We start from the raw sequence: 22,638 nt of genomic DNA, 5'->3' as shown, positions 1-22,638 counted from the left end.
CAGGTCCTGAACTGCATCGTCAGTGTGGTTAGGCCTCTTTCAAAGCAGGATCAGCAAATTCCCTCCTCCACTGAAAGCCCCCACAGCAGCCCTGTGTGCGGAAGGTCATGCACACCCACACGGCATGGGTCACGCTGCGGCACTACAGGCAGGCAGTCAGGGGAAAGGCGGCCTTCCCTCTGGCCACCTCTCTGCTGCTGCCTGTGGAGTGGGAATAACATCCCGTGTAAGAAACTATACCCTGGAGTTCCAAGTGCCACCAAAGGAAAGCCCAGGAGGGGCTATCTACACGGAGCCTCCATGGGAACTGGGCAAATGTGCCCCTTCCTCAACAGGCCTTATGCCCACCCCCAGGAAATTTGTCATAATATATGGATCTTGTTAGAACAATACACTTTGCTGTATCTGACATAAACAATCATCACAATCAATACACAATATAAGGGGGTATTTGAACAACATCCCCTTATACAAGTGGCTCCCTTGTGCAGTGTCCGACCTGTGCCACTGTAAGTCACAGTCCTGAGGGTTGACCCACACTGAAGTTTGAGTTTTCTCCAAATGCTAAAGAAAGGTGAGCAAAACCAGGGGTTGGAGTGGGTGTTGGACAATACAGTTTTAAACCAATCTATAGTTCACATATTCAAAATGGAAAATCTCTCTAAAAGTCTGACCTAAAAAAATCCCTCAGCATGTAAAGAATCATGATATCCAGCCACAAATGGTTTTAGAGCAGGAGTCCAGAGGCTTTTTTTTTTTTTTGAGCCAGAGTCCCACTCTATCACCCAGGCTGAAGTGCAGTGGCGTGATCTCGGCTCACTGCAGCCTCTGCCTCCTGTGTTCAAGCGATTCTCCTGCCTCAGCCTCCTGTGTAGCTGGGATTACAGGTACCCACCACCACGTCCAGCTAATTTTTGTATTTTTAGTAGAGACGGGATTTTACCATGTTGGCCAGGTTGGTCTCGAATTCCTGACCTCAAGTGATCTGCCCGCCTCTGCCTTCCAAAGTGCTGAGATTATAGGCGTGAGCCACCACGCCCAGCCCAGAGCCATTTTAAGCATATTTTAGTCCTTAGGAAAATTTGAGCTAAGATAGCACTGGCTCCAAGCCACTGTCCCAGGACGAAAGAAGACACAGAGCAGGACTGTGAATCAGCAACCAGTGCCTTCCAGGGAGCAACGATTACTAACGGAAGATTTACAATCCTGTGGGCATGAAGCATCCCCCATCCGGCATCCTTCTGCCACCAGACATTACTCTTCTGCTTAGTGACAGAAGAGAACAATACCTTTTCCCTTTAATGAAGCTACCCATGTCCTATCAGGCAGACACTCTGGGCAGTAAGTCTTCCACTGACATACGCTCAAGGCCAAGGGTGACTGGTTCAGGTTTGGTACCTGGGGCAAGAAGGTCTAAACTGCTTTTCAGCATCCTTTGGATTTTCTCTTAAAAAAATGAATATAAGCTCTAGGAGCTCTCTATATATTCTAGATGTTAATCTCTTATCAGATATGTGATCTGAAAATATTTTCTCTCATTCTGTCGCTTACCTTTTTATTTTGTTAATAGTGTCCTTTGATGCACAAAAGTTTTTCATTTTGATGATGTCCAATTTTTCTCTTTTTTATTTTGTTCCCTGTGCCTTTGCTGTCATAGCTAAGAAATCATTATCAGATCCAATGTCGTGAATCTTTCCCGATTGACTGACTGATTTGAGACAGGGTCTTTGCTCCATCACCCAGGCTGGAGTGCAGTGGCATGATCTTGGCTCACTATAGGTTCAAACGATCCTCCCACCTCAGCCTCCCAAGTAGCTGGGGCCACAGGCGTGGACCACCATGCTCAACTAATTTTTTCTGTTTTTTTTTTTTTTCGTAGAGATGGGGTTTCACCATGTTGTCTAGGCTGGTCTCGAACTCCTGGGGTCAAGCAATCCACCCATCTGGGCCTTCCAAAGTGCTGAAATTACAGGTGTAAGCCACCACGCCCAGCTTCCCCATTTTATTCTAAGAAAACAAGAGCTCTTACCTTTAGGTCTTTGATGCATTTTGGGTTAATTTTTATATATGTTGTTAGGTAAGGGTCTGGCTTACCTTATTTCACTTAGCATTTGCTAAGTGAAATAAGCCAACTTTTTTCTTTTGTATGTGGATATCCAGTTTTCCCAGTGCCATTTGTTGAAAAAACTATCCTTTCCCTACTGAATGGTCTTAGCACCCTTCTTAAAAATCATTTGACCATATGTGCATAGCTTTATTTCTAGGCTTTCTATTCTATTCCATTGGTCTATATGTCCATCTTTATGTCAGTACCACACCGTTTTGATTACTGTAGCTTTGTAGTAAGTTTTGAGATCTGGAAAGACATTTCTCCAAAGATGACGTACAAATGGCCAATAAGCACATGAAAAGATGTTCAACATCACTAATTATTAGGGAAATGCAAATCAAAGCCACAACAAGATACCACTTCACACCCATTAGGGTGGCTACTATCAAGAAAATATAAAATAAGTGTTATAAAAATAAGTGTTGACCAGGTGCGGTGGCTCACGCCTGTAATCCCAGCACTTTGGGAGGCCGAGGCAGGCAGATCATGAGGTCAGGAGATGGAGACCATACTGGCCAACATGGTGAAACCCCGTCTCTACTAAAATACAAAAAAAAAAAAAAAAAAAAAGTCTGGCGTGGTGGCGTGCACCTGTAGTCCCAGCTACTCGGGAGGCTGAGACACGGGAATCGCTTGAACCCCGGAGGCAGAAATTGCAGTCAGCCGAGATAGCACCACTGCACTCCAGCCTGGCAACAGAGAGACTCCATCTCAAAAAAAAAAAAAAAAAAAAAAAAGTGTTAATAAGTGTTAGTGTGGATGTGAAAAAATTGGAACCTTTGTGCATTGCTAGTGGGGAAGTATCATAAAATAGGGCAGCAGATGCTGAAAATTCCATGGCAGTTCCTCAATAAATTAAACATAGAATTATCATTTGATCCAGTAATTCTACTTCTGAGTATAAACACAAAAGGATTTAAAGCAGGAACTCTAATAAATATTTGTACACCAGTGTTCCCGGCAGCATTATTCACAATGGTCAAGAGGTGGAAACAATCCAAATGTCCATCAGCGGATGAATGGATAAACAAAGCATGGCATATCCATGACACAGAATATTATTCATCCACAAAGAGAAATGAAATTCTGATACATGCTCTACAACATGAATGAACCCTGAGGACATTTTGCTAAGTGAAATAAGCCAGACACAAAAGAACAAATACATTATGATTCCACTTATATGTGGTACCTAGAGTGGTCAAATTCATAAAGACAGAATGTAGGACAGTGGGGGAAGGGGAGGATGGAGAGTTATTGTTTAATGGGTACAGGGTTTCAATATAGCCGGATGAAAAAGCTCTAGAAACAGATGGTGGTGATGTTTGCACAACAATGCAAATATACTTAATGCCAATGAACTTAATGCTTAAAAATGGCTAAAATGGTAAATTTTATATTGTGCATATTTTGCCACAATTTTAAAAATGAACATGAAGTTCTTAAATTCAAAATTATTTCCTATTTAAGTATATATGTGTCTGCTCTTTTAAAAAATTATTCATATGAAGAGGTAGTTTAACAGCAGCAAATTACTCCCTAAAAACTAGCCTAATGAGTAATTTTGTCTAAACATATCAACACATGAATCCTTCATTCAGAAATCCCTTCAGTTCAATTACTTCACCTGGGTTTCCATGTTGTTCATTGAAATAGGAAAAATAATGACGGGCATGAAAATGTTGTTGTATTTTACCAACCGATCTTCTAGAGTAGAGGTCAGTAAACTTTTTCTGTAAATGTTTTGGTAGAAAATTTCAGGCTTTGCCAGCCATAAGGTCTCTGTTGCAACTACTCAACCTGTTGCAGAAGCAGCCATGGATATGAGAATGAGTGAACATGGTCATGTTCCAATAAAACTTTATTTACAAAAGCAGGTGATGGGCCAGATTTGGCTTGCAGGCTGTTGTTTGCCAACTCCCAAAAGAGCAGGGAGTATTTAGTAAAATAAAATATTGACGAACCTGATAACCAGCCCACCTAATCACGGTTCTTCCTCCATCCCAAAAACATTGAATCAAAACCCAAAGAAGCAAGTAAGTAGTGGAGTAGTCATGACAATTCAGGACCAAGAAGTAGGCTGCCTAAAGTGACCTCATTATCAAGGAGTGACGGACAGGGCTCAGAGGACATCAGGAGACATACAGACAAAGAAGCAGTCCTGGAAGGAATGCAGGCACTCAGAAAGCATCAGGGAAACTCCAGTCATCCAGTTAAGATACTTGAGATACAAAAAATATCTAGGTTAAATTCATGTATTCAAAGTGACTTGGACCTTCTAATCAATTCAATTTTTGTGTTGCTACTATGTGCAAAGCCAAAGGCATCATGAAATCAAAAATGAATACAATCAGCCAGGTGCAGTGGCTCATGCCTATAACCCCAGCACTTTGGGAGGCCGAGGTGGGCAGATCACTTGAGCCCAGGAGTTCAGGACCAGCCTGGGCAATATGGCAAAACTTCGTCTCTACTAAAAATACAAAAACTAGCCGGGCGTGGTGGCGCGCGCCTGTGGTCCCAGTTACTTGGGAGGCTGAGAGGGAGGACTGCTTGATCCTAGGAGGCAGAGGTTGCAGTGAGCCAATATCACTCCACTGCACTCCAGCCTGGGTGACAGAGTGAAACTTCATCTCAAAAAAAACAAAGAAAAAAAAAGAATAAAATCAAGAGCCTGTCTCAGGAAGATTATTATCTAGAAACACAGGGAGAAAGCAACAATTTTGAAGGGCAAGGTCTTATTACATTAATCATAAAATCTGATTTGATAGTCTTGACTCTACTTAGTTTAAATGGACCTGTCTAAAAATCTCTGAGAGACATGACAAGCAATCCAATCTGCTGGGAAAACACTACCAAGGCACACGTTCCTTTCAGTGGTGACATGTTTATCTTTCCTCTTAAGGATAGTAACAAAATATTCAAGAATAGGATCCACCTTTCCTTTAAAATAAAAGCAGCCCAGGCGCAGTGGCTTATGCCTACAGTCTTAGCAATTTGGGAGGCCAAGGCAGGTAGATCACTTGAGCTCAGGAGTTCGAGACCAGCCTGGGCAACATGGCAAAACCCTGTCTCTACAAAAAAAAAATACAAAAAAAAAGAAAAAGAAAGAAAGGCTGGATGCAGTGGCATACCTGTAATCCCAGCACTTTCGGAGGCCGACGCAGGTGGATCACTTGAGCTCAGGAGTTCGAGACCAGCCTGGGCAACACGGCAAAATCCTGTCTCTGCCAAAAAAAAAAAAAAAAAGAAAGAAAAAGAAAAGAAAGAAAGGCTGGATTCAGTGGCACACCTGTAATCCCAGCACTTTTAGAAGCCGAGGCAGGTGGATCATTTGAGGTCAGTAGTTTGAGACCAGCTTGGCCAACATGGTGAAACCCCATCTCTACTAAAAATGCAAAAATCAGCTGGGTGTAGTGGCATGCACCTGTAATCTCCACTACTCAAGAGGCTGAGATAGGAGAATTGCTTGAGGGGAGGCAGAGGTTGCAGTGAGCCGAGATCGCACCACTGCACTCCAGCCTGGGCGACAGAGTGAGACTCCATCTCAGCAGAACAAAACAAAACAAAACAAATTAGCCAGGCGTGGTGGTGCATGCCTGTGATCCCAGCTACTTGGGGGGCTGAGGTGGGAGAATTTCTTGAGCCCAAGAACTTGAGGCTGCAGTGAGCCAAGATCCCACCACTGCGCTCCAGGTTAGGTGACAAAATGAGACACTGTCTCAAAAAAATAAAACAAAAGTCTATGTAAAATTTTTAAAATTTTTATCTGGGAAATAAACTTGACTTCATAAAGACATCCTCTTAGGAGTATAAGCACACATAAACTACGGACTCCATTTGTAATTCAAAGAAAGCTTTACAGAATCATCCTTGTGGAATCCATTTGATGAATTGCAGGGGTGAGGGGTGTTTACCGAGCAAACCAATGGAGAGGAAAGGCAGGCAGGGCACTGGGATAGAGTCAGCTATGTATTGACTGGCATCTGCTGCTGCTTTTTTTTTTTTTTTTTTTTTGACACGGAGTCTCGCTCTGTCGCCCAGGCTGGAGTGCAGTGGCACAATCTCGGCTTACTGCAAGCTCCACCTCCCAGGTTCATGCCATTCTCCTGCCTCAGCCTGCCGAGTGGCTGGGACCACAGGCGCCCACCACCACACCTGGCTAATTTTTTGTATTTTTTTTTTTTTTTTTTAGTAGAGACGGGATTTCACCACGTTAGCCAGGATGGTCTCCATCTCCTGACCTCGTGATCCGCCCTCCTTGGCCTCCCAAAGTGCTGGGATTACAGGCATGAGCCACCGCGCCCGGCCTGGCACCTGCTTCTTTTAACTCATGAGCCTGAGTGTTTCAAGCCCACACAGCCAATCTGATGCCGTCCTCACAACCCTGTGACGGGACGGATCATGTCTAAACTGCCCATGCGGAAGAACACAACTTGGAAAAGTCACTTGAAGAACTCAATCACGTTTACTGCTGGGAGGGAGGGATAAAGGTCATTTTCCTTCATAATTATAAGATACAATAATTAACCTGGTTAGTTACATGATGAATTATTGAGAGAATTATCAGAGGCTATGTTAAGCCTTAGCCTTTCTAAATTATTTTATTTCTCTAATTATTAGAAATACAGTGAAAGTCTGAGTAGACTGCTTATCTATTACATTTAACCATTTCTTAACTTAAGAAAGTTTAATATTGGCCGGGCGCGGTGGCTCACGCCTGTAATCCCAGCACTTTGGGAGGCCGAGGCGGGCAGATCACGAGGTCAGGAGATCGAGACCATCCTGGCTAACACAGTGAAACCCCATCTCTACTAAAAATACAAAAAATTAGCCGGGCGTGGTGACAGGTGCCTGTAGTCCCAGCTACTCAGGAGGCTGAGGCAGGAGAATAGCGTGAACCCGGGAGAAGGAGCTTGCAGTGAGCCGAGATCGCATCACTGCACTCCAGCCTGGGCGACAGAGGGAGACTCCGTCTCAAAAAAGAAAAAAAAAAGTTTAATATTAATATTGTCATCTTTCTGCTTTTAAGCTTGTACATCAAGTAACATAATGTCATGGTTGTTAAAAAAAAAAAAAAAAAAAGTAAAGGATGTGCATTTACAGGGAGGAGCCAGAAGAGGGCATCATTTCTATATGCTTAGCAGATGCCAAAAGAGGAGAGATGAATTTTCAGCTTGTTTTCTAGTTATTAGTGATCTAAAAAAGTTCCGTCATAATTGTTTACTAATTTTGTTACTTTACTTAAAGTACATTTAAAAAGTTACTTGGGGAACTGTTAAACAGTCACTTTTTTTTTTTTCTTTTGAGATGGAGTCTCAGTTGCCCAGGCTGGATGCAGTGGCGTGATCTTGGCTCACTGCAACCTCCGCCTCCCGGGTTCAAGCGATTCTCCTGCCTCAACCCCCTGAGCAGCTGGGATTACAAGCATGTGTCACCATGCCCAGCTAATTTTTGTATTTTTATTAGAGACAGGGTTTCACCATGTTGACCAGGCTGGCCTCAAACTCCTGGCCTCAAGCGATCCTCCCACCTCAGCCTCCCAAAGTGCTGGGATTACAGGCATGAGCCACTGCCCTCAGCCAAACATTCACTCTTGAACCCCACCTGGCCCCACCAAATCAGAACCTGTGTGTGTGAGGCCAGGAAGGTTGAATTTGAACCAGTTTGCAGCTGATCCTGGAGCGTGGGTCCAGAAGCCACATTAAAAACCCTCTGCACGGATTGCCAAATGCCCATGGATGGAGGCACAGAAGGTGATGATGCCAGGTTGTCCTGGGGAGCTTCCTAAAGGCAAGAGATCCTATGAAGGTCTGGGTGCTTCGAATGCACTACAGATGGACCACCACTGTGACATCAAAGAAATTATTTTAAGACCACAAAACTAAATATCAAGTTATGAAATTTTAGGGGAAAAAGCCAGCCTATAATCAGAAAAATTTTAAAATAAATCAAAATATTTAAAATTTTTTGTACTATCTCTCTACAAAATGAAGAATTGAGGCTCTTTTTTTCTTGTTTTTAAATTGTTTTAATAGTTGAAAAAATAGCACAACACATATTACCACAATTTATTATTCTACACTGGATTCTTACTTATAGCTTGTCTACTTCCAAGGAAATCTGGGGGGCATTTTATCTTAAATTGCACATATCCAATAAGATCATCAAAAGAGAAATAAGTAAAAGCTAACAAAAAGGAAACTGGGTGCAGAGGGTGTAATGATTCCTTGAATTACTGCAACTGAATGTTGCATTTAGCTTTAGGTTTCCCCGTGCCAAAAAGGGAAGGAAGTCTACATTTGTAAGGTGCCTACTCAGTGCTGGGCACTGACAATGGACACTACTCCTTCTAACAGCACTTTTTGTGGCCAAATGAGTAGATCCCTGCTCAATTTATTTATTCACTTATTCCTTTACTCATAGCTCCTGCTCTCAAACATTCAAAATCTGGCTAGGGCCAAATCTCCAAGAGTTGCAGGTGAAGGAGAGGGCACCGTGTGTCCTCTGAGACAGCACCCGCTGGAGCGCAGGGCTGGGCACAAGGAGAGTGGTGCCCCACGCTGTGCCAATCAATGGCCCTGGGTTACAACGCAATGGGAAAGGGAATGGTTATGTAACAAATGGTACCAGGAACATCAAGGATTGGGAGGAAAAAAAATTAGATAGGGCCTCCTGATGACTGTAAAGAGTTAACATGGCGGCTCAGGCCTATAATCCCAGCACTTTGGGAGGCCAAGGCGGGCGAATCACTTGAGGCCAGGAGTTCAAGAACAGGCTGGCCAACATCACGAAACCCCGTCTCTACTAAAAATACAAAAATCAGCCAAGCATGGTGACATGTGCCTATAATCCCAGCTACTCGGGAGGCTGAGGCAGGAGAATCGCTTGAACCCAGGCGGTGGAGGTCGCAGTGAGCCAAGATTGCGCCATGGTACTCCAGCCTGGGTGACAGAGCGAAACTGTCTCAAGGAAAAAAAAAAAAAAAAAAAAAAAAAGTTAAGTAAAAATTAGAAGAAAATTAATGTGGATATTTAACCTATCACAGGATAAGGAAGAAGTCTCGAAACATAAAAGCAAAAGAAGAAATTACACAGGAAAAGGAGATTTGCCTGCAAGCAAACAAAAAAACTTCTGTGTGTTAGAAAAAAAATTATAAAGAAGTCCATGTACTAGGAAGATAACATATGCAACTAACATGATTGAAAAGGACTAATCGCCTTCACATACCAAGAACATCTACAGAAGGTTGAAAAGTGGAAGATACTCAATCTTATTCGTGATGAGATGAATTCAAATCAAGACGATGAGAAAACCATTTTGCATGACCAATGTTGTTTTGCGAAACTGATAAAGTTATCTGTTGGTTTGCTTGTTGGTTTATTTTTAAGGATAATTCCACACCCTTTCTAAAGGAGGCAACATTCCTAACCTTCATCTTGTTCTCTTTCTAGAAATATTCAGAGATGTGCCAAAGAGATATCTACAAGGATATTCTTTGCATTATTCTCATTTTAACAACATTATAAACTTTCAAAAATGCAACAGAAAACTGGAAATCCCCTAACTATCCAACAATAGTTATTTGGTTAAACAAATGATGACACATTCCTATGACGGGGTGAGATACACTCATCAGAAATCATATAGCCAAAGATATTTATGGACACCGAAAATGTTCCTTATAAATTATTACATGAAGAAACATTAGGATAAAACTGTACATACAATTTGATTTCAATTATGTAAATATATTAGCCTGACTCATGTGAAATTGCCTCTACTCAATAATTTTTTGCCTAAAAATACCAATTTCTCATGGTTCAACCTAAATACTTTTAAAAAGTCTATATATATGTGTGTATACACACACATATATTCACACATACAGATATGCACCCACAAGCATAGATACATACACTCACAAAAGAACAGAAATGATATATACTAAAATGTCAACAATTGTTCTCTGGGTGAAGCTGCTGTATTTTTAACATTGCTCTTTATGATTTTCTTCATTTTCTAGGTTTTAATTAATTTTTTTAAAATTTTTAAATTTTTTTTTTTTTGGAGACAGAGTCTCACTCTGTTGCCCAGGCTAGAGTGCAGTGGCATGATCTCGGCTCACTGCAACTTCTACCTCCCAGGTTCAAGCAATTCTCGTGCCTCAGCCTCCTAAGTAGCTGGGATTATAAGCGTGTGCCACCATGCCTAGCTAATTTTTGTATTTTTAGTAGAGACGGGGTTTCACCATATTGGCCAGGCTGGTCTTGAACTCCTGACCTCGTGATCCGCCCACCTCAGCCTCCCAAAGTGCTGGGATTACAGGCGTGAGCCACCACGCCCGGCCTTCATTTAATTTTTTTAGAGACAGGATCTCACTATGTTGCCCAGGCTGGTCTTGAACTCCCAGGCTCAAATGATCCTCCCGCCCTGGCCTCCCAAAGTGCTGGGATTACAGGCATGAGCCACTGCGCCTCGCATCTAGTTTTTTAGTGAATGTAATTTGAAATCATGCTTCAAAACTCAGAAAGTAATGGGAGCCAGAGTGTAGGAAAAAGGAAATTTGTGTACCCTGCCAGCCTATTGTAAATAAGCACACACTCCCAGAGGATAATTTGGCAAAACATCAAAAGCCTTTCAAGTATTCATACACTTGACCAATCATTCTTCTTCTAAGAATTTATCCCCCAAAAATAAACAGACATGTCAAGATACCTGTACAAGACGTTCATCACAGAGTTATCTATAACATGAAAAATCAAATACAGTGATATACTCACAGACACTCGGGAACAGGTTAAATAAACTATAGTGCATATATTTGGTGTATTTTATGGAGTCATCAATACATTTTGGAAGAAGTCTTAATAACATAGGAAAATGTTTACGCCAAGTTGAATTGTAAAAGCAAGATAAAACCACATAGAGTCTGATCACAATACATTTGAAATTGGGTAAGTCTATCTGTGCACACACATATACACAGGCTCACCTAGAAAGAGGCTGGGAGTGTGCAGGTGTGTACACGTGCATGTAATTTACAGTAGTTTGGGATTGTGGTAGTATTTCCATTGCATTTAAATACTAGTCTGTGTTTCCCAAATGCTTGCAATGTTTGCATTACTTCTGTAATCAGAAAGGAAGTAACTTCCTTTCAAAGAGAAAAGGAAGCTCCCTCTCTTCACAGAATAGAAGATGGACCAAGGGGGAAGCAGACTGGGTCAGTGGGAACCAGTTAGGAGCTACTACGTTGGAAGTGAGAATGAAGGGCAGAGGAAGATTGCAGAGACTCAGGAGGCAGAAATGTCAGGATTTGCTGACTGACCGGATGTAGCGGCAGAATGAGGAACAAAGGAGTCAAGTATGATTCTCAGGTCTGTGGATTTGGAGATAGAGTGAGAGGTGTCACCATTCTCCCAAGACAAGGAACACAGGATTTGGTAGCACACAGATGGTCCCAGTGATTCTTGCCTTCTGATATTCAGACCCTTTGTCCCCTCTGACTAGGGCTGACCTGTGGGACCCATAGGGCATAGCAGAAATGACAGGGTGTGGCTTCTGAAGCTAGGCCATAAAAGATATTGTGGGGCTCTGCTTTTCTCTCTCTTGGATCACTTGCCCTGGGGGAAGCCAGCCGCCATGTCATGAGGACACTCAAGCAGCCCTGTGGAGATATCCCCATGGTGAGGAACCAAGTACTCCTCCCAACACCAGCAGTCACTGGCCAGGTATGAGGGTAAGCCCCAAGAGTGCAGATCCCCCAGCCCCAGGCGAGCCTTCCACTGAAAACAGAAACTGTCGAAGAATGTTACTTGATTTATGTCACCAGGTTTGAGGGGAATTTGCTACACAGCAATAGATAACCAGTGCGTGGAAAGAGGCACAGACTGGAGCTGTCTGTACACTTTTGTGGTTTAAACCATCATCTAGTTTTTCTAACTTCCGCTCAGGATATAGAGGGCTGGAAAGAGTATTGCCCGTACCATGACAACAAAAACACTAGAGAACATGCAAAGCCACACTTTTTCCGGAACACACCAGAGAATTGAGGTTGCAGTTGCCTCCCTATTAGGGTCCAATGGGGGCTTCCAGAGGGAGACCAGGGCCAGGAGGAGGGAGAAGGGGCTCATGCCTTCCTTCCGACCTGTGTCTGGCCAGCATCAGCTCAACAGGGTCGGAGGGTGTCTGCCTCCTGCAGCTGCTAGCTCTGTTCTCTCACTATTCCCTTTTTGCCTCCAATTCCTGTCTAACCAATCCCTAAAGTAAATTCTTATTCAAATAACCAGACAGTTTCTATTTCCCTAAGTGGATCTTAACTGCTACAACACAAATTCAATTCAACTCCTCAATGACTGCACCTGGTTCTCTTTTAGGGCCACAAATAGGAGCGTGGTGGAATTCCTGCCTGTCCACTTAAACTTCTGTCACCTGATCCTTGTTACCTTTCCTGACTCACCCGCTGCAAACTCCACCCCACCTGGTCTGGCTCATAGCACTATTTGTGTGCTCCTAACCTGGCATTTTTCCCCATAGTTCCATGCCTCTTACCCCAACTCTACTCAAACAGGACAATGGGAAAATGAGGCACCTTGGCATTTGAGGAAGCGTTGTAGAGAAGGAGGGAAAGTTGGGGCTTTTCTGGTGTTTATTTTAACATTGATAGAAACGACATCAGCAAAAAAGAATGATTTATGCTTAGGTTGATTTTCCTAACCCTGGTTTGTTTGTCTTTACTGATGTTAAAGTTACAAGGCAAGAAAGAAAACCCTAAGACACCAGTCTCACCTCTTTCCTAATTCCCTTTTTATCTTAAGTCACCGTGATAACATACTTCTCCCACTCACTCAGGAGAAATGAAGTGCTGAAAAGATGACAAGATGGTAACGTGTGTGCACAAACACACACACACATTCATGCACACATGAAAACTACTTACCTGAAATAATGATGCTAGAACTTCCAACGACGTAGAAAACGTTTTCAGTGAAGATGTCTGCACTGAGTTGGCATTGAGAAATGACAGACTTCACCTCCTACAGCACTACTGTTTATAAGCTAGGAATTGATGTGGAAAAGAGTAGAATCTACCTTCTGAGGAAGGCTCCAGCCCACCAACAAAAAGGTTTTGTTTTTGTTTGTTTGTTTTTGAGATGGAGTTTCACTCTTGTTGCCCAGGCTGGAGTGCAATGGCATGATCTTGGCTCACAGCAACCTCCGCCTCCCAGGTTTAAGCAATTCTCCTGCCTCAGCCTCCCGAGTAGCTGGGATTACAGACAGATGCCACCATGCCCGGCTAATTTTGTATTTTTAGTAGAGATGGGGTTTCTCCATGTTGCTCAGGCTGGTCTCGAACTCCCAACCTCAGGTGATCTGCCCACCTCGGCCTCCCAAAGTGCTGGGATTACAGGTGTGAGCCACTGCGCCCGGTCAAAAAAGTATTTTAAAGAAACACAAAAGTGGCTGGGTGAAGTGGCTCATACCTGTAATCCCAGCACTTTGGGAGGCCAAGGTGGGCAGATCACTTGAGGTCAGGAGTTCAAGACCAGTCAACAAGGTGAAACTCCATCTCTACTAAAAATACAAAAATTAGCCAGACATGGTGGCGTGTGCCTGTAATCCCAGCTACTCAGGAGGCTGAGGCAGGAGAATTCCTTGAACCCAGGAGTGGGAGTTAACAGTGAGCTGAGATCGTGCCACTGCACTCCAGCCTGGATGACAGAACGGGACTCTGTCTCAAAAAAAAAAAAAGAGAGAGAAACATAAAAGCAATAAAAACAGAGAAAAGTCCTGTGCTGCAGCTGCTTTGCCAAGGTCACACATTCCACATGGGATGATGGCACCCCTAAGGGGACAAAGATTGGTAGCAAATCTTAGCTATTTCAACAGTCTGTGGCTCTCCAAAAGGCCTCAGTACATAGATATATGATATCTGTGATATCAAAATGTTATGGTAGCAACTTTGAAAAAGTGTCTAAAAACACTGTGTGGGGTAGGGGAGAGGGTGGCGGTAAGAAGGTGTTGAGAAACACTGGCTTAGAGGAAACAGCAACCTTGCTTCATTCCATTGCCTGACATGACCCTTAGTATTATTTTTTTCCTCCAGGTTTCCAATAAACTTGGCAGAAGCAGCATTTTTTTTTCTTAAGAAAAGCCAGGAATATAAGCCATGGGATAATTTAGTACCAACCAAATCTACACCTGGGCAAATCCACCCCTTATAAAAGCTGAATATCAACCCAAATGAATGGCTTCCTTTACTGCCAACAAATTTTTGGGTGAGGTTCTATGGCTTATTTCCCTACCTGCAAATTGCCACTTTTTCTAGAAAAGAGCCACCGCTGCCCTCTGAGTCAGGCTGTGAGTCTAGGTCCCCATCATCACATCACAGAGGAGGGGTGCTGCCCGCGTCCCTGATACCGTCAGATGTGGTTCCCACAGTACCTGCCTGCACTCCACTGTCACGGTGCCTGTGTGCGCCTTTGTCCTGATGCCCCATCACAGCACTTCTGTGATCAAAGCACAAATCGTCCTCTCCACAGTTCCAGGTCCTAGCTACCAATTACACTGGCACACCATACATTGCAAATACTTTTGAAAAAGAAAATAAACTTTTAATCTAAGAAATGCAAGCCCCCTTTAAAGTATCAGGCCTAGAGAGACACTGAATGAGCCCGCAATCACGTCCCCCAACTTGGGCTAACTAGTCATTTCAAAGCCACTTGCTCTATGGATTCTAGACTGAGCATCACCACCAATAGCCATAAATTATGCTAACAATGCCACACACTGACACCATCACCCACAGCCTATAGCTCAGCAATGGATAGCCAATCATGAGTCAATGGTATTTCCGTAAACCCATGAGAATTCCTGAAAACCAGCTTTTGTAATCGCCCCTCTCCTGATTCACCCTTCTCTCTCCTTTGTTCTCCAGAGCCCTCGGAAGTGTTTCCTGGGCTGCAGACCTCAGCCTTGGCCCAAATAAACTCTCCACGTGTATTAGTTTTGCCTCAGTTTCCTTCTTTAGGTCAACATCTCATTATAAGACATTCATAGTATACAGACGAAATGCACACTTCCATCCATATTATCGCAACATGCGCTCACTCCACAACCATCAACCTCTGCTCAGTTCAAATGCTCTTCACTCACTGTGGTCTTCACTGATTCAATCATCTTGCTCAAGTATTATAAACAAGGTATTGTGCTTTGGTGCAATACAGGCTAACAAGATTTTTAAATCACAGTTACTACTGGTAGAGAGAAACAGAAGTGCACAAACAATGCTACAATATAAGGAACTTTGCAACAATTACAGAAGAGAATTACAAACCCAGCGCTGATGGTGTTTCAGAGGAGAGGACATCACGCCTAGAAGCAGGAAGCCAGGGAAACCTCCTGGTGCACGAGCCTTAAAGAATGGGGCCAACCTGGCCGGGCGCAGTGCTATAATCCAGCACCTTGGGAGGCTGAGGCGGGCGGATCACGAGGTCAGGAGATCGAGACCATCCTGGCTAACACGGTGAAATCTCATCTCTACTAAAAATAGAAAAATTAGCCGGCCGTGGTGGCACGCGCCTGTAATCCCAGGTACTCGGGAGGCTGAGGCAGGAAAATCGCTTGAACCTAGGAGGCAGAGGTTGCAGTGAGCCGAGATTGTGCCACTGCACTCCAGCCTGGCGACAGAATGAGACTTCGTCTCAAAAAAAAAAAAAAAAAAAAAGAATGGGGCCAACATCAGAAGTGGAAATTCAGCAGAGGGAAGAGTAGCGAGCAGAGGGAATGAGTGGCGTGAGTTACAGTGAGAGCATCAGCAAATGGAACGGCAAGACATGGGGGCCCGCAGACTAAACCCATCATGTGGCTTATATTCGAACGTCTTAACATCAAATATTTTAAAACTAGGAATAGATCATTTTACTTTACTAAAAAAGTAAAGAGCATTTACCTCCAGTTGGAAATTTCTTGGCTCGTTCCTCATAGAACCATTCTCCAGTTTTTATTTTGACATTCCTGAAAAAATGAGCAGAAAGGAAGCTTCAGAGAGAGAAGATATGAATAGTGCTATATTTACCCCTCTTAAGAGTTAGGTAAGGTCACAAAATATTACTCTTGCAATGGACCTCAGCAATCTCCTGGCTTAAACCCTTAACTTTACAGGTTCCCCATAGAGGCAATGTGATTTCAGTATCAGCAGTAAAGCCGTGCAACTCCCACTGCCATGTGTTTTATCTTGCATGTCATATGTACGTTCAATGTATAATGTGTGAATATGGGCCAGGTGCGGTGGCTCATGCCTGTAATCCCAGCACTTTGGGAGGCCGAGGCAGGCAGATCACGAGGTCAGGAGATCAAGACCATCCTGGCTAACACGGTGAAACCCCGTCTCTACTAAAAATACAAAAAATTAGCCAGGCGTGGTGGCAGGCGCCTGTAGTCCCAGCTACTCAGGAGGCTGAGGCAGGAGAATGGCGTGAACCCAGGAGGCGGAGCTTGCAGTGAGCTGAGATCGCGCCACTGCACTCCAGCCTGGGCGACAGAGCCAGACTCCGTCTCAAAAAAAAAAAAAAATATGTTAAGCATATTAACATATACTTGTGCCCAGCACAAATCCAGTACTTAATATTTTGTGAACAAATACACAAAGAGAAACAAAATTATTATCATCAAAATGACCAATGTATCGGCCAGGTGCGGTGGCTCACGCCTGTAATCCCAGTACTTTGGGAGGCCGAGGTGGGTGGATCACTTGAGGTCAGGAAGTCGAGACCAGCCTGGCCAACATGGCAAAACCTTGTCTCTACTAAAAATACAAAATTAGCCAGGCATGGTGGCACATGCCTGTAATCCCAGCTACTCGGGAGGCTGAGGCAGGAGAATTTTCGCTTGAACCTGGGAGACGGAAGTTGCAGTGAGCCGAGATTGCATCATTGCACTCCAGCCTGGGTGACAGAGCAGGCCTCCATCTCACCACCACCACAAATGACCAATGTATCATGTCAACTGTGGGAAGCTCTGGCACGAGTGATAGGCTACAGGAAAACTCGATGTTATGCATTGGGCTTGGAGGGAGATCAGTTGTAGGTTAAGCTAAGGTTAGTTTTTGTTTACAACATTCTCCAAGAGCCCACAGAGCAGGGTTACCTGAGAAGATTCTTGGGAGGACCTGAAGTATGGAATATGGGATCAATGTGTGTTGATGGAGATTTGGGGACTTAAATCTGAGTGGACAACTTGTTTTTGTTGTTGTTGTTGTTTTTCTGGTCGCCCAGGCTGGAGTGCAGTGGCACGATCTCAAGTCACTTCAATCTCCCCCTCGTGGGTTCAAGCGATTCTCCTGCCTCAGCCTCCAGAGTAGCTGGGACTACAGGTGCCCGCCACCACACCCGGCTAATTTTTGTATTTTTAATAGAGATGGGTTTTTGCCACGTTAGCCAAGCTGGTCTCGAACTCCTGACCTCAGGCGATCCACCTGAGCAGACCACTTGTGAATCAGGGGAAAGGAGGCCTGTTTGGCCCACTGGTCTGACAGCAGCTCCCTACGGCAGGACTTGAACTCCTACCATCTTAGTCATATGCATGACAGCACGGAGGGCACTCGATACGCTAACTGCTCCAAACTGACGTCCTCACATGGGTTTTCCTCTTGGTTTTCTGGGAAATCCATACTCAACCTCGATCTCAGAAAGGCAGAACTGTTAATATCCTTTTAGGATATAAAAAGGCAAACACGTGAATATTATAAGATCTTCACATCCTTAAAATAATGTGCCACAAAACTGGCCAATTCCTCTGTTATGCAAATTTAAGAAAAAAATTAAAACTTCAACTCATGACTAATTCTCTTCTACAAATTACAGTATTGACTGAAATAAATTCTCCATTAGGTTCTTTTAGGCTATATATGAACTCAAGTGGATTTTTAAAAAAATTAATGCTTGCTAATGTAAGTAAAATCACAAATATATGCCAATCTGCACGTTTTTCAAAATATGCTATCTTTCTCTATGAAGTGCTAGTAATTGTCAGGAGACATCAACTCTCTCCTTCATCTGGTTAGACACTACTATTTTCTGATTAGTACATAAATGATTACTACCAATACTTAGTGACTAGATCAAGGAAAATACAGACAGAGCATCTAAGAATTTCATAACATAATTTTTTTGAGACAGGGTCTGGCTCTGTTGTTGAGGCTGGAGTGCAGTGGCACAATCTCGGCTCATTGCAATCTCTGCCTCCCAGGCTCAAGCGATCCTCCCACCTCAGTCTCCTGAGTAGCTGAGACTAAAGGCATGTGCCACCACACCTGGCTGATTTTTGTGGTTTTTTTTTTTTTTTTTTGTAGAGACGGGGTTTTGCTATGTTGCCCAGGCTGGTCTCAAACTCCTGAGCTCAAGCAATCCACCTGCCTTGGCCTCCTAAAGTGCTGGGATTACAGGCACGGGCCACAGCGTCTGGCCTATAACAGAATTTTGGTAATCAGTCATTACCATTCAGAGCCAAAAATATATAAAATGTACAACTGTGATATGTCTCTAGAGAGACGGGGAAAAGTTTGCATCTATAAAGTCAGAAACTCAATTATCTAATCCCTTACATCAACACAAAACACCTTAAGGCAATCTCAGCCTCTAGGCAGAAGTTTTCCCCTGGAGCACTTGTGGGAAGCAGAATATAAAAAATCACGGCAAGTCTAGAGGGAGTCATGGGTGGTAAATTCCCATGCCTTTGAAGGGCTGCACCTCTCCATATTCAATTTCTAAAGATGCCTCTTCAGTCCTGGCAAACAGAACAAGGTCTAATCCTTAGAGGAGGGGACAGGAAAGCAAATCCAAAGGGCAGGAATTACAAGGCCCCTGCCTGATAAACGCACCTTACTTGCAGAATTGCTTTTCCAGTGAGTGACCCATTTCAGCTCATCTCTCACATGCTCCAGCCTGTTACCACTGGGCCCAAAATATCCATATCTGAGATGCTACAGTTGACTGAGCTAATCAGACAGGGGGACAACATCGATAAGTAAACACACACACAGACAGACATACAATCACAGAAAATGAAAAACAGCTAAGGGGAGGGAAGAGCAAAAGGTGAAAGCACCTAAGTGAATGAACATTGCAAATCATTGAAAGGACTCCAGCCCTGGTTTCAGAACTTACACAAGTAGTAGATAAATTAAAATCCTAGTCACCCAGCGCGAATCATCTAATATAACCATCTAATCTCATTTAATTCCAGCTGATTACTTGCATAGTTTAAGCAGGAGCTAATTTGGCATATAGAGACTTGGGCACAAACTCGAGGATCTCTTGGGCCTATCTGTGATTAAAGAATAGAAAGTAAAAATACCACAGTATTTTTGCCCCTAAACCATATGACAACCAGCACTTTTTGCATCTGAGGCTGTTTCCTTTGAATACTAGGTTTGGCCCAGGTCTCCATTTCTTGCAAAATCAGCGGCTTCATAAGCAATTATTCCACAATATCTTTTGTAAGGATTCCCTGTCTGCACTAATCCCAAAACTTTTTTTTTTTTTTTCCTTTGAGACAGGGTCTCATTCTATCGCCCAGGCTGGAGTGCAGTGGCGTAATCTCGTCTCACTGCAGCCTCAACCTCCCAGGTTCAAGTGATCCTCCCTCCTCAACCTCCCAAGTAGCTGAGACTACAGGCATGCACCACCATGCCTGGCTAAGTTTTGTATTTTTTGTAGAGACAGGGTTTCACTATGTTGGCCAGGCTGGTCTTGAACTCCTGGCCTCAAGTGATCTGCCTGCCTTGGCCTCCCAAAGTGCTGGGATTACAGGTGTGAGCCACCACACCTGGCCTAATCCCAATTTACAAAGGAGGACCACTCATTGCCCTTAGAGTCTGTGATAGAGGTGATAGATCCTGTCGTCTCTGTCCACGTCAGGGCCAACACAGGGTAGTGTGATTCATTAGTAACCAAAGAAAGCATCTAGCACTTCTTCCCAGGTGATTAAATCAGAATGAGGTTATGAAAGATTCTTGGGAGATTTATGAGTTCAGCAATAAATTTGTGCCCTTAAACTTTTCAGAATCATTACTTACTTCTTTAAAATTTTTTCAGTCAGCTCATAAATATATCTCAAAAGGCAAAAGCCTAGGGTGGTGGGGAGGGCCGAAGCTATAGAATCAGGAGACCTGACCCATGACTGACCTTCACATTAACTACATGAGGATCACTAGAATTACAAATGCCAAGCACTGGATGCCTAGATGGCTCTTAATAAACTTCTGGGGTTTTCAGCATCCATTTTCACAGCCCTGAATTCTGCTAATGCTGTCATTTCATTATCAAAGTGTTGAAAAACACTTTGCAAATTCTAGCACACAAACGTTCAATAAGATGAATGGGGGATCCTACCAGAAAACATTTTGACTTCATTACTAACACCAAGCAGTGAGCCAAACACACGTGTTGTAATGCATTTTGCATCTAAATTGCTTGCATCTGCAGGTGGGTAAGCTACTGCATCTACGCTGTATGTTCTAAGAAAAGTCAGCATGATGTCCCTAGAGTTGCTTAATGTATTTTCACCATTCAACTGACAAAAAGTAGAAAATTGGTCTGCACAGCCAGGATTCTTCAAATCCCTAAAGAAGCACATCTCCTGTGCAGAACTGCTCTCCAACCAGTACCCCAGTGGCAAGGAGGTCTCCAGAGAGCCCTTTAGACACATGAACTACAAAAACTTCAAATCAAGAAGTCGCATTGGTGGGACATGTCTGTAATCTCAGCACTTTCGGAGGCCGAGGCAAGAGGATTGCTTGAATGTAGGAGTTCCAGACCAGCCTGAGCAACATCCCTACCAAAAATACAAAAATTAGCCAGACACGGTGGTGCATGACAGTAGTCCCAGCTCCTCAGGAGGGTGAAGTGGGAGGACTGCTTGAGCCCAGGAGGTGGAATTTACAGTGAGCCAAGATTGCACCACTGCACTCCAGCCTGGGCAACAGTGTGAGACCATATCTCAAATAAAATTAAAAAAAAAAAGCAGCAGCAGCAGAAGCTGCGTATTGTAAAACTGAGATCAACCTAATTTTTTCATGATACTTTGTCCAACTGCTCAGTAATTCCCAGCTAAATTAGTCCTATGCATGCATATAGTTGGATTTTTACTTTTTTATTTCAAATAGTCTTTTTCTTTTTTTTTTTGAGACGGAGTTTCATTCTTGTCACCCAGGCTGGAGTGCAATGGCATGATCTCGGCTCACTGCAACCTCTGCCTTCCGGGTTCAAGTGATTCTCCTGCCTCAGCCTCCCGAGTAGCTGGGGTAACAGGCGCCCACCACCACAACCGGCTCATTTTTGTGGAGTTTTTTGTGTGTGTGCGTGTGCATGTGTGTGTGTGTGTGAGATGGAGTTTCGCTCTGTCGCCCAGGCTGGAGTGCAGTGGCGCCATCTCGGCTCACTGCAAGCTCCGCTTCCTGGGTTCACACCATTCTCCTGCCTCAGCCTCCTGAGTAGCTAGGACTACAGGCGCCCACCACTGCGCCCGGCTAATTTATTTTTGTATTTTTAGTAGAGACGGGGTTTCACCGTGTTAGCCAGGATGGTCTCAATCTCCTGACCTCGTGATCCACCCGTCTCGGCCTCCCAAAGTGCTGGGATTACAGGCGTGAGCCCCTGTGACCGGCCCTACTTCAACTAGTCTTGCATCTAAAATGGTTCATAGTTACAAAGCAAAATACTTGTTTTTTTCCACCAGCTCAATTGATCTGATTTCGACGTCCTTACAGGAAAAAAAAGACTGATCATTGTGATTGAATCCTAGGTAACTATCAAAGGAGTCAGAGTATCAAGATGAAGATAAAGAAAGGGTTTTTATCAAGCTGTCACCAACACTTCTTACAAAACACGAATAACCCTCCCTCGCTTAACCTCGGAGAGAAGGCAGGTGCCCTGCTGTTACATCCAGTGCTATATTCACAGCTACAAGCTCTGGCCAGGCACATTACAGCCCCAGTGAATGAATGAATGTCCTCCCCTCTGCAGGGGGCATCCTTAGAATTAAAGAGATAAGGTGGGATCCAAAATAGGTGTAGCCTTGTAGCAGTGTGCACTGAAATTGAGTAGGTGTCATGCCCTCTAACTGTGTCGGGCAGGGCCACACACTGAGGGCCCAAGCAGAAACTGTAAATGAGGGAAGGGGGCTGGGAAGGGAGACAACAGGGGGGGGTGGGAACTTGCTTAACCAGAGGATACACACCCATTTTAAAGCACTAAAATGATCAATATTAAACACTGCGCAGGTCAAAACAAACAACGTCTGTGCCCTGTCTGTCGTCTGTTGATGTCAAGTTTGTGACTCCTGGTCTGGTACATCAGATAACCCGTCAATGAAAGTAAGAAAAATTCTACTGCAGCTGGACAGAGCTGTACTTGTTTAAGGCCTTGACGATAAAAATGGTTAGATGCTGTGCCCCCACCTGTCCTCTCCCTGTAGACCTAAGAAGGGGGATCCACCATGACAGAGGGGTGACGAGAAGGCCAAAAGCAGGA

At 43.8% G+C, this 22,638-nt stretch overlaps 1 protein-coding gene across 16 annotated transcripts in view; it reads right to left on the bottom strand.

The window, feature by feature from the left end:
* SYTL3 (synaptotagmin like 3) overlaps positions 1-22,638 on the bottom strand; it is a 116,902-nt gene that overhangs the window by 64,057 nt on the left and 30,207 nt on the right. For 13 of the 16 annotated variants that reach the window (XM_063725261.1, XM_054558392.1, XM_024248273.2 and 10 more), the window contains one exon: positions 16,059-16,123. In XM_063725261.1, coding sequence (XP_063581331.1) covers positions 16,059-16,123 — 65 coding nt within the window. Of the gene's footprint in view, positions 1-5,241; positions 5,335-16,058; positions 16,124-17,673; positions 17,862-22,638 lie in introns of those variants that run through there. The other 3 variants (XM_063725263.1, XM_054558409.2, XM_063725266.1) reach the window with 3 other exon arrangements.

The sequence above is a fragment of the Pongo abelii genome, chromosome 5 (genome assembly GCF_028885655.2).
Source record: "Pongo abelii isolate AG06213 chromosome 5, NHGRI_mPonAbe1-v2.0_pri, whole genome shotgun sequence".
NCBI lineage: Eukaryota > Metazoa > Chordata > Mammalia > Primates > Hominidae > Pongo > Pongo abelii.
This window is presented reverse-complemented; position numbering and strand designations above follow the sequence as displayed.